The following is a 12,046-nucleotide window of genomic DNA, read 5'->3' as shown; positions in this document are numbered from 1 at the left end:
CATGGAACTGGATGGAAAGTAGATATGACCAGGCATCTCCTCACAGTGCACACTCCAGCGTAGCTCCTGGAGTCTGTGCCTTCATTTCACACCTGGTACTGACCACATGGATATTTCTCACCTCGTGCTGATGGCCTTTTACGCTCTTTTGCGTGCAGATGAATGTTCCTCCGGTCTGAGATGTGCAACCAGAGGGGAAGCTGAAGGCACGGTCTTTGCCTCAGCAGATGAAGCATCTGATATGCTTGGTGGGACACTGACTGCTTCAGCAGCATCTTGAGATTGTCTTTCTTCCTCTACAGCCTGCAAGTATAGAGTTTATTAGAGTAAAAACTACAGGGTAAGGGCAGCTGTCAGTGCAGTGTCTCTGGCATCCAGTTGGCTGTGATCTGTGCCAGCAGCATTGGCATCTTGGTCTGTCATCTGTGGTCTGTCCCTGCGCATCGTGCACTCTTAATATACCGAGTACGGGAAGGACCAGAGGCAGGAAACTGGCCATCAGCCCTCGCTGTTGTGATGGAGATACCTTGCATGCCCTGAGCAGTGTTGGCAGCACTGGCACCATCATCAGCTGCTTGGGGCTAAGAAGCCTGGGCTTGCTCGTTCTGTATGCCCTGGACCCATTCCAGCAGGACAACATCTGTTCCTTCCTTGCCCCATCACGGATCCCCAGTTTGCTGGGTGAACTGGAAGATATCCATAGGCCTCCCAGTAGATCTCTCTGGGATCTCACAGCGTTTGTGGTTCTCCCAGAGCTTGTATGGAGAACCCAGACATGGCCACAGCTGTTTGTTCTCTTCCCCCTCCCTCACATGCTGTCGGCGCACTAGCCTCCTCTGGACAGTGTGCAGTCTTGGGAGAAGTTGAGTGTTTTGCACCTCTGGTGACTGAGGCAGACAGACTCAAGTTGCCCTGCAGGCCCTGGGCCTGAGTCCAGAAGAGAAGCTGAACGCGCTGTTTCTGCCTCTTCAGATGGGGCAAGACCTGTGCAACAACAAATCACCAGAAACTGTCCTGCAGTTTCTCCCTCAGTGGGCTCTTCCAGCTCTTGCTGCACAGCCTGCACGCTTATGTCTGAGGTCTGGGAATCACCAGATACCAGAAACTGGCCCTCAGCATTCGCTGTTGTGGTAGAGATGCCAAGCGTGCCCTGAGCAGTGCCGGAAGTGTTGGCATCATCATCTGCTGCTTGGGATCTCCAGTGCCCTGGCCCTTTCACGCTGTTTGGCCAGGACACATTCCATCTGGACAACATCTGGTCCTTTTTCTCCTCATCACGAATTCTGCGGATTGCTGGGATCGTGGCAGAATATCCACAGGCCATCCTGGTGATTTCTCTGGGATCTTGTCTCTTTGGAATAAGTGCAGCCTTGGAAGAAGCTGAATTTTCCACATCTTCAGGCACAGATGGGACAGAGTCTCCTTGTTTGCTCTTTGCCATGACGTGCCTCCCCTTCTGAGCCCTTCTTTGCAGATGGGGAACGTGGTGTAGAGGCTGCACCAGTGCCTCGGGTGCCCTCCCGAGCGTCTGTCCAAGCCATGGGGATCTTACCAGCATTAGTGGCTTGCACCTGGGCAGTTGTTGCTGGTGCTCCCAGGCTGCTGGTGCATGCACCATGCCCCGGTACTGCCAGCTGCACGCCAACTCTTGGGCTTCTGGCTGCAGCGCACAGGGTGCCCTTGCTTGGCTCTAGCGTGCAGAGGCATGAGAACAGTTAGAGTCTTTGAGGGCTGGCGCCCTGCTCTCAGATCTCACTGCCAGGTCTTGGACATGCAAGGTTCCCTGAAGGACCTGGAGAAACTTCTGGGAGTCTGCCGCCTCTAATGCCTATGGCACGTGCTCTGCCTCTTGCAGCAGGTGCGCAGGTTGCTGCTTGCAGAGCAAGCAGCTTATGGGCATTAGAAGATGCTGCTGCATGCTGGGGGTGCAGCTGCCGGCATCCCTGCTCACCTTAAGTGAGGCAGCAAGGATGGCTGAGGCTGTCTCCTTTGCCCGCAGGCACTGCTGCGGGTCACTGACAGCGTGAACTCCCACCAGCCTGCAAGAGAAGCCGAGTTAGAAACACCAAGTGAGCGCGGTCCTTCCAGCTCACGCCCCACAGAACGCTCAGCCACGGGCATCTGCTGCCCGGCTCCCCATAGCCAAACCGGCAGAGGACGGTCCCCATATGGCAGCCCCCACGGCCCTACTGTGGCAGCTCTGCTCACATGCCTGGGCAGCTGGCTGGCTGCGGCTCAGCCTCATCCTGATGACAGCTGGCCACCAGCAGCAAGTTGCAGTGTGTGATGCGGCAGTGGCTCCTGTGGAGGACAGAGAGCTGTAGGCAGGGGGCAGATACCTGTAGGCTAGGGGCAGGGCAAGCACCAGGCAAGGCCCTACCTGCCTCCAGTCACCACAGCTTTCCCCTGGGAGAGGTGGCCTTGGCACAGCAGTACTCTGTACACAGAGCTGCTCACTGGGCTGGTTGGGGTCGGCAGGCCCTCACTGGGATGTCTCTTCACTTGGGGACATACCTTGGCTTGCTCATGCTATGCAGCCAGGATGTGTTCCTACTGGACAACAATATCCTCCCCCCTGCTTCCCGCCATGTCCTATCACTACACTTGCAATAAGTTTATTCACCTGAAGTTTCTAAACTCCCTTGAAATATCGGAAGTTCACAATGAGGTCTCCCTGCAGCCTTCCCTTTTCTGGGCTGAACAATCCTGGAAAACGCATGTATATGTATATATATGCGTATGTATGTATGTGTATATACATGCATATTTACAAAACAAGTGATTTCTTCCCCCCCACCAAGTTACGCGCAGCCTGTCCCTGAGCAGTGTCTGCCCCCTCCCTGGCCAGATCCGCACGGTTTTATTTGCTTTTGTATGATGTCATATGGTGTGAGTGCCCCTTCCTGTTCCTTGTCCCCTCCCAGCCCCCTCGCTGGCAGGACAGTAGGAGAAGCTGAGGAACAGAAACATCCTTGGCTCTGTACATCATGGCTCAGCAACAACCAAAGCTCTGATGCGCTATCGGCATTCTTCTCCTAAAGCCAAAACATGGCATCACACCAGACACTGTTAAGAAAATCAGCTTCTTAATTTTAGTCTAGACAGATCAACAGGAGGAAAGGAAGATTTGCTTTTCCAGAATAAGCAACAGAGGAAAGGTCAAGAACAAGTGAAGAAACAAACAAGCTAAAGCTATCAACCATTTCCAAAAACATTTTGATGAATTAAAACCTACACCACCGAAAACACGTGACTTGAGTCTAACTTCATTTCTGCTCTGAAAAAATCACTCTGTCTTTTTCTAGTTCCTTCTTAAGTTTCTTGTTTTATTGTACCCTGCTCTCAGCCTTAAACTCATTTATTCTCACTAACAAGGAAGGACATGTTAAGGAAGTAAAGGTTGGGGGCACCTTGGGTTGTAGTGACCACGAGATGGTGGAGTTCAAGATCCAGAGTGGAAGAAGCAAGGTAAAAAGTAGGATTGCTACCCTGGACTTCAGGAGAGCCAACACTGGTCTCTTCCGGGACCTGCTTGGCGCTATCCCGTGGGCTAGGTGTTAGAAGGTAAGGGGGCCTTTGAGAGCTGGTCAGCATTTAAACAGCGCTACTTCCAAGCTCAGGATCAGTACATCCATCTGACTACGAAATCGGGAAGGGGTGGCAGGAGACCTGTGTGGATGAGCAAGGAGCTCATGCACAAACTCAAAGGGAAGAAGAAGGTCCATGAATGTGGAAAAAGGGTCTGACCACTTGGGAATAATATAGGAATGTTGTCATGGCCTGCAGGGATGTGATGAGGAAAGCTAAAGCCACCTGGAATTGAATCTGCCTAAAGTGATAACGGATAATAAAAAAGGCTTTTTAAAGTAAGTTAACAGCAAAAGGAAGACTAGGGAGAACGAGGGTCCCCTACTAAGTGAGGGGGGTGTTCTTGTAACAGGGGGATGCTGAGAAGGCAGAGTTACTGAATACCTCCTTTGCTTCTGTCTTCAGTGAAAAGGCTCTCCCTCTGGAATCCCAGACCCTGGAGGTTAGTGAGAGGGTCTGGGGAATGGGAGACTTCCCTTTAGTCAGGGAAGAGGTGGTCCGTGAGCTCCTAGGTGACACTGAGTTCCATAAATCCATGGGGCCTGATGGGTTGCATCCACAGGTGCTGAGGGAGCTGGCGGAAGTGATTGCTGAACCGCTCTCTCCATCATCTTAGAGAGGTCTTGGAGAATGGGGGAGGTCCCTGAAGACTGGAGGATAGCCAGTGTCACTCCAGTCTTCAAAAAGGGCAGGAAGGATGATCCAGGTAGTTATAGGCCAGTCAGCCTCACCTCTGTCCCTGGAAAGGTGATGGAACAGGTTGTGCTGGATGCCATCTCCAAACAATTGGAAGAAAAGGAGGTTATCAGGAGTAGCCATCATGGGTTCACCAGGGGGAAGTCATGCTCAACCAACGTGGTAGCCTTCTATGACATTGTCACTGGCTGGGTGGGGAGAGGGCGGTAGATGTAGTCTACCTTGATTTCAGCATGGCATTTGATACTCTTTCCCACAGCATCCTTATAACAAAGCTGAGGAAGTGTGGGCTAGATGAGTGGACGGTGAAGTTTGAGAGCTTGCTGGATGGCAGAGCTCAGAGCATTGTCATTGGTGGTGCAAAGTCTGTTTGGAAACCTGTAACTAGCGGCGTTCCCCTGGGGCTGGTGCTGAGTCTGGTCTTGTTCAACACCTTCATCAATGACCTTGACAAGGGGATAGTGACCACCCTCAGCAAGTTTGCTGGTGATACGAAGCTGGGAGGATTGGCTGACATGCCTGAAGGCTGTGCTGCCATTCAGTGAGACCTGGACAGGCTGGAGAGCTGGGCAGTAAGAAACCGGATGAGGTTTAACAAATGCAAGTGAGGAGTCTTGCACCTAGGGAGAAATAATTGCATGCACCGGTACAGGCTGGGGGAAGACCTGCTGGAGAGGAGCTCTGCTGAGAGGGACCTGGGCGTCCTGGTGGACGACAGGTTGGCCATGAGCCAGCAGTGTGCCCTTGTAGCCAAACAGGCCAATGGCATTCTGGGGTGCATTAAAAAGAGCGTGTCCAGCAGGTTGAGGGAGATGATCCTCCTCATCTACTCTGCCTGGTGAGGCCTCATCTGGAATACTGTATCTAGTTCTGGGCTGCTCAGTACAAAGAAGACAGGGATCTCTTGGAAAGAGTCCAGCGGAGGGCCACAGAGATGGTGAAGGGCCCAGAGCATCTCCCCTATGAGGAGAGACTAAGTGAACTGGGTCTGTTTAGCCTTGAGTTAAGAATGCTGAGAGGGGGTTTGATCCAGGTCTATAAATACCTGAGATGTGGGGTCATAGTTGTGATGCTGGTCCCCTTTCGGTAGTGTGCGGGGACAGGACTAGGGGTAATGGGAAGAAACTACAGCATAGGAAGTTCTGCACGAAGAACGAAGAAGTGTGGAAGAACTTCTTTATGGTGAGGGTGACAGAGCACTGGAACAGGCTGCCCAGGGAGGTGGTGGACTCTCCTCTGGAGATATTCAAGACCCGACTGGATGCCTACATGTGCAACGTGGTGTAGGGAGCCTGCTTTGGCAGGGGGATTGGACTCGATGATCTCTAGAAGTCCCTTGCAACCCCTACAATTCTGTGATTCTGTGATTCTGTGAGATGTGGATCCTCTGGGGGACAGATGGCCATAGGTATGGGACAGGACGGGCACTGTATTCTGAAAATGTCAAGGGACTTCTCCTGGTGTGGAAGCCTAATGGGAAGTGGGAGACTTATAGGCACCTGGATGCCAACACTGCCCCTTCAGCAACAGCTGTCCCAAATGTTTCAGAATTGATTGCTGCTCTACAGAAACAGGCTCCTGCCTTTCTGGCTGCTCTTGATGTCTAAGACAGGTTTCTTATTGTCCCCTTGAGGAAGGCGGAGGACAGTCATTTACTTGGAGGGACTGCAGTGCACATTCAGCTGATTACCCCAGGGGTACAAACACTCACCCACTCTGGTGCTCAGAGCATAGGCACGGAGGATGGAGAAGATTATGTTGGACCACGGTGTCCGGGTTTGTCCCTATGCTGATGACATCCTCATATGGGGGAATGATGTCTTTGTGGGAATACCCAAGACTACACAGTGTGGCACCTGAGGAGCCCCGATCCAGCTGGGACACTCTTGGTGTCCTCTAGCCAGGGCTTCAGAGACCTTCAACCCTTTCATCACAGGCCACCTCACACACACAGCAGCTCAGCCAGCTCACACTTTGCAAGCGAGAAATCACCGTGCCTTGCACGCCCACGCTCTCTGCACTTGCTGCCATCACTGACACGGGGATCCACTGCTCCATTCTCTGATCCCAGTAGCTGCACAGAGACCAAACGTGCACAGACCAGACAGCACTCAGCCAGGATAGGGTTAAGGGATAAGGTTTAATCAGATTTCTACATATACAGGATTGGGTGTTTCATCTCTGGGAGCTATTCTACAACTACAGGACAAGGGGAAATGGACTTAAGATGAAAGAGGGTAAATTTAGGTTGGATGTTAGGGGGAAGTTCTTTACTAGGAGCGTTGTGAGGCCCTGGAACAGGCTGCCCAGGGAGGTTGTGGATGCCCCGTCCTTGGAGGTGTTCAAGGCCAGGTTGGATGGGGCCCTGGGCAACCTGATCTAGTAATTGTGGAAGGTTGGTGGCCCTGCCAGGCGGGGGGGTTGGAACTTCATGATCCTTGGGGTCCCTTCCAACCCAGGTCATTCTTTGATTCTGTGATTTAGTTTTTTGTCTCCTGGAGCTGCCTGGTGTTTGCAGCCTCCTGCCTTTCCTCTTGCTGTCCCCTGATGCAGCAGCAGCAGCAGCTGCAAACTCTGCACAGAGCCCGAAGTGCCATCCTGATGACAGCTGGCATCTGTCGGCGAGCCGCTGCGTGTGGTGCGGCAGCGGTACCTGTGGGGGACAGAGAGTTGTAGGCAAGGGGCAGAGGCACGGCCCTGCCTGCCACCCACCACCATGGAATTTCCCTGGGAGGACTGCACTGCATGTGGCAGGGCACGGAATGCCGCCAGGCTCCGTGCCACTTGGTGGGCCACCTGAGCTCGGTAGGCCCCTCCCTGGGATGGCTTTCTGCCCGGGGACATACCTGGATCATCCTCCAGTGGATCTCTGAAGGACACAGACTTCTCTGTATCTCTTCTGCCCTCTGCAGAAACCTGTGTGGGGACAGCAAAACCACAGCCCTGTAGGCTCCTGCGCAGCAACATTCCAGATGCCAGGGCCCCATGGAAGAAGGATACCTCCCTCCTGGCTTGTCAAACATGCCCCTGGCTTGAGGGAGATGCTATGGAGGGGATGTCCACCCTTGTGCACAGAAGATGGCTTGAAAGGGGACAGCACCAGGCATCGCCCCACAGTGTACACTCTGGCATAGCTCCTGCCTGTGCTCTGATTTCACACCTGGTGCTGACCAAGTGCACTTTCCTCACCTTCTGTTCATCGCCTGTAGTTTCTGGTCCTTCGCATGCATCCACAGGGGAAGTTGAAGGCGTGGTCTTGACTTCATCAGATGAGGAACCTGAAATGCTTGGTGGTACACTTACTTCTCCCTCACACTCTGGCAGGAAGAAGGGTGTTTCACTGGCCACCTCTTCGTCCTCAGGAACTGATGCAGGGAAAGGCTCAAGCAGTCCTGCAGGCCCATGACCTGCGTCCAGAACAGAAGCTGAATGCCCTGTTTCTGCACTGTCCTGTGCTGCTTCGGGCATGCTCCTGTTTGGCCAGCAGATGTTCCAGGTGGACAAGATCTGTTCCTTCCTCACGTCAACAGAAATTCTCAAGGTTGCTGGGTGTACTGGAGAACGCCCATAGGCCTCAATGCTGATCTCTATGGGATCTTGCAATTTTGGTGCTCCTCCCAGAGCTTGTGTGGATGATTCTGGAACAGTCATTGCTGCTGCTTCTTTTTCTTCTTCCTCACATGCTGACAGCAGTGGTTCTGTGTTGGCCTCCTCTAAACAGTGCTCAGTCTCAAAAGAATCTGACTTATCCAGATCTGCTGGCACCGATGCATGCAGAGGCTCAAGGTATCCTGAAGGCCCAGAAGCTGCATCCAGAACAGAAGCTGAACACACCTTTTCTGCATCAACAGATGCGGCAAGACACGCACTCTGCAGGTCACCACATGACTGTCCTGCAGTTTCTGTCTCAGCAATCTCTTCCACATCATGCTGTGCATCCCGCACTCCAGCATCCCAGGACTGGAACATCAGGGCAGGAAACCAGCCCTCCACCCTCGATGTTGTGGTACAGAGGTTCAGCATTCCCTGGGCAGTGTCAGTGGCATCAGCACTGTCTTCGGTTGCTTGAGACCTCAGCAGCCTGGGCATGGTCATGCTGTTTGGCTGGAATGCGTTCGAACTGGACAGCATCTGTTCCTTCTTTGCTTCATCCCGGATTCTCCGGATTGCTGGATGAACTGGAGGACATCCATACTCCTTCCCACACACCTCTCTGGAATCTTGTAATCTCTGTGCTTCTCCCAGAGATTGGTTGGAGAACTCAGGCATGGGTTCTGCCACGTTGCTCTCCTCTGGAAAGCATTCAGCCTTGGAAGAAGTTGAGTTCTCCCCATCTTCAGGATTGGTTGCTGGGAAGGGCTCGAGGTGTCCTTCAGGCTCAAGGTCTGCAGCCAGAGAAGCTGCACATACAGTGTCTGCCTCAACAGATAAGGCAAGAGATGCGCTCCACAGGTTGCCAGATGACCGTCCCGTGGACTCCTTCTGAGCAGCATCTTCCAGCTCCTGCAGCTCAACCTGCACTCCAGCATCGCTGGTTTGGGAACCACTGGGGGCAGGAATCTGTCCCTCAGCCCTGGATGTCACAGAGCATACGCCCAGTCTTCCCTGAGCAGAGCCAGCAGCGCTGGCACCGTCTGCTGCCGCTCGGGGCACGAGAAGCCTGGGCACGCTCACAGGGTTTGTCCAGCCGGTGTTGCGACTGGACACCTGAGGTCTTCGGGGAAGTGTTGGGAGTCTGACGCTTCTAATGCCGCTGGTGCATTCTCTGCCTCGCGCAGCAGGTGCGCAGGCTGCTGCTTGCAGAGCAGGCAGCTTACAGACATTAGAACGCCGGGGTGCAGCTGCCGGCATCCCTGGCCGCCTTAAGTGAGGCAGCAAGGATGGCTGAGGCTGTCTCCGTTGCCCGCCGGCACTGCTGCGGCTCACCGACAGCGTGAACTGCCACCCGCCCGCCTGCAAGAGAAGCCGAGGAGAAACACCAGGTGAGCGCGGTCCGTCCCGCTCCCGCCCCACGGAGCACCGAGGGCAGCGCTCATGTGGGCGGTCCCCGCGCCACGCGGGAAGACGTTCGGCCTCGCCTCCCTCGGGCTCCCTACCTGTGCGCGGCGGCTCCCGGAGGCCCGCGAGCTCTCCGGGCCGGGCAGCGGCGGCAGATGGACGCCGTGGAGGGACGAGCCCGGGCTCCGGCTGCCCGGCGGCACCGCTCGCGGCGCCGTGCGGCCCACCTGTGGGGAGAAGGAGGCGTGAGATGGAGGTGGCCAGGTCGCCACCGGCGGCCCGGCCGAGCCCGGCCCCGCTGCTCTCCGCCTGCCTCACCTGGCGGCGTTCCTGCACGCGTGGCAGCCCTGCGTTGGGCTGGGAGTCGTCCTTCTCGCGCTTCTCGCTCATCTCCGCGTCCTCGCACAGAGGCACAGGGAAGCACCCAGGAGCTGCTGCCTCCTCACGGAGCCGCTGTCCTGAGAGTGAGCGGCACTCCCTCCAGGGGACGCTGACCCCTCAAGGCAGCCCCGCGTCACAACGGCCTTCGGGTTCGATGCCGGCCCGCGTCACAAAGCCCCGGCGCGGGGCTCCCCTCGGGCATCTCCACGGCCGCCACCGGACCTTTCCCAGCGGCGCCATCGCTGTCGCTGACGGGCTCGCCCTCGGCTGCGCTGGGGCCGTGGAACCGGCTGGAAGCGGCCGCGTCCGGCACGGAGCGGCCCCTGTCCTCGTCTCGTTGCCCAGCCTGGCCAAGTACCCCCGGCCCAAGCGGCTCGTCCGCACCTCAGCCCTTTCTTCGTGTTGCAGTTCTCCAGGACCCGTTTAGAGCACGGATCTGTCGCGCTCTGTGGAGGAGCCTGTGCTGGAGTAGATGGATGTGGCCTGAAGGACTGAGGCTGCAATCCGTGGAGAGCCACCTGAGGAGCAAAGTGCTGGACGCAGCTTATTTCTCTAGAGATGAGCACACTGTGGAGCAAGAGTTGTGGTGGGAGCTGCACCTCATAATGAGACTCATGATGGAGCAGTCTGTGCCAGAATAACTTTTCTCCTTGGCTTGAATCCAGATTGATTCTTGACAAACTGCAGTCTGTGTGAAGTCCTCATAGGATCACTTTGGGAAGGAGTGCATCCCAGAGGAGGGGCTTCATGCTGGAGCTGGGGACAAGGTGAATGAACCAGCTGCAGAGTTGAAGCTTCATTATGTGTCCACAATACCTAATTTCCCAGTTCCTGCAGTCAGTTTATTTCTTAAACAGCTCATGGCTGCCCCAGGGCACATAAATTTCAGGATATGTTTCGGAGTAGACCTTTGCCTAATTAGCTATCAACTTGGGGACTTAAAAGGAATGTGAATTATTTAGGCCACTGTTGAATAAAGAGGTTATGAGCTAAGTTTTGTCAAAATACTGAGAAACAGCTTCTCACATCAATTGCATTTTCACAGAATCACACAGAATCACAGAATGGCTTGGGTTGGAAGAGACCTCAAGGATCATGAATCTCCAACCTCCCCCACCACAGACAGGGCCACCAGCCTCCATGTTTAATACCAGACCAGGCTGCCCAGAGCCCCATCAGACACCTTGTACACGTCTAGAGATGGGGCATCCGCAGCCTCTCTGAGCAGCTGTTCCAGCACCTCACCACTCTAGTAGCAAAGACCTTCCCTCACATCCAACCTAAATCTTCCCTCCTTCAACTCCTGGCTTGTCAAACATGCCCCTGGCTTGAAATGCAATCCTCTTCAGCTTGCAGCATTTAATTGGTGTCACAGATGGGGTCCCCATTCAGAAGGTGCTAATTGACAAGTGAAACAAGACTGGGACCCAGGAATGCACAGGCTTGAACTGATTGAAAGTTCCTCCCTCCTACTTCCTCCGTGTTGTGGTACTTCCTGCTGAGCAGGGCAGCAAAACCACAGCAGATGGGTGAACTCATGAGTAGCCGGTACTGTGTTGAACTAAAGTTGATTAAAAGTTCCTCCCTTTTCATGTCATAGGTACTCTCCCCTGAGTGGGGCAATGAAACCTGAGTAGCTGATACTAAGCACGGAAGGAGGGATGGGCAATTCTAATAGCCTGGAGCGTATTTTGAAAATGTTGTGGGACTTCAGTTCTTGTCTTGCTCTGCTGGGGCTTGACTGGGCAAGACATAATTGGTAGAACCCACAGGCAATATGTGAATGGGCAGCAGACTTAAGGGCAGAATGGAAATATTACTGAAGAAAAGGGAAAGCATCAGTTTGTGCAGTACTCGGGGCAGTGCTGGTCACAGCTCCGGAGTGCCGTGGGCAGCAATGATTCTCAGGAGCCAGCATTACCTCCTCCTTGCAGGAGACAGTAGGAAAACTACAAGAGCAGCTGGTTGAGGAGCAGCAGCAGTCTCAGTAACTGGAAGTGCTGATGAAGTGCTTGGGGAAGGAAAAGGAGGGGCCTTCTGCCTCAGCTCTATCCCAGCACCCAACTAGCACAGGCTCAGGATAGGCTCAGAAAATTCATCCCTCCAGGCTAGTGAGACCTCAAATTAAGGTGGAATACAACTGTGATGAGGAGCACAGGGGACATCAGCTGACCATTACAAGCAAGGAAACAATGTACTCACTGGAGAAGTATAACAGGAATGCTAAGCAGATGGAGACAGAATATGTGTAGAGTTTCCCTATTGGGGGGGGAACTGTGTACTGTTAAGTGAGAAGGCAGAAGGTTTCTTCCTAACCACCAGGAACAATCAAGCCCCACAACCCCTGTCCCAGAGGGCAGCTTATTGGGCAGGAAGAACCATG

General features: G+C 54.2%; 2 protein-coding genes across 2 annotated transcripts; both read right to left on the bottom strand.

Moving 5' to 3' along the window:
- Nucleotides 1-138: 138 nt before the first annotated feature.
- LOC146758917 (uncharacterized) lies at nucleotides 139-1,941 on the bottom strand. Its single transcript, XM_085511932.1, is given in 7 exon segments — nucleotides 139-303; nucleotides 1,004-1,441; nucleotides 1,443-1,680; nucleotides 1,682-1,717; nucleotides 1,719-1,789; nucleotides 1,791-1,925; nucleotides 1,927-1,941. Coding segments are annotated over 7 exon segments (1,098 nt in total).
- Nucleotides 1,942-6,405: 4,464 nt separating this feature from the next.
- On the bottom strand, nucleotides 6,406-9,672 carry LOC146758916 (uncharacterized). Its single transcript, XM_085511930.1, has 3 exons — nucleotides 7,474-9,672; nucleotides 7,131-7,200; nucleotides 6,406-6,937 (listed from the first exon to the last, which is right to left on the bottom strand). Exons 1-3 carry the CDS (start codon nucleotides 9,670-9,672, stop codon nucleotides 6,765-6,767), a joined length of 2,442 nt encoding a protein of 813 aa, XP_085368056.1. The 3' UTR covers nucleotides 6,406-6,764.
- Between the last annotated feature and the right edge of the window lie 2,374 nt (nucleotides 9,673-12,046).

Source organism: Coturnix japonica, chromosome 11, assembly GCF_054131305.1.
Source record: "Coturnix japonica strain WE chromosome 11, WE-NBRP24, whole genome shotgun sequence".
NCBI classification, from domain to species: Eukaryota; Metazoa; Chordata; class Aves; order Galliformes; family Phasianidae; genus Coturnix; species Coturnix japonica.
Note: the sequence above shows the minus strand (reverse complement) of the source record. Positions and strands in the feature narration are given on the sequence as shown.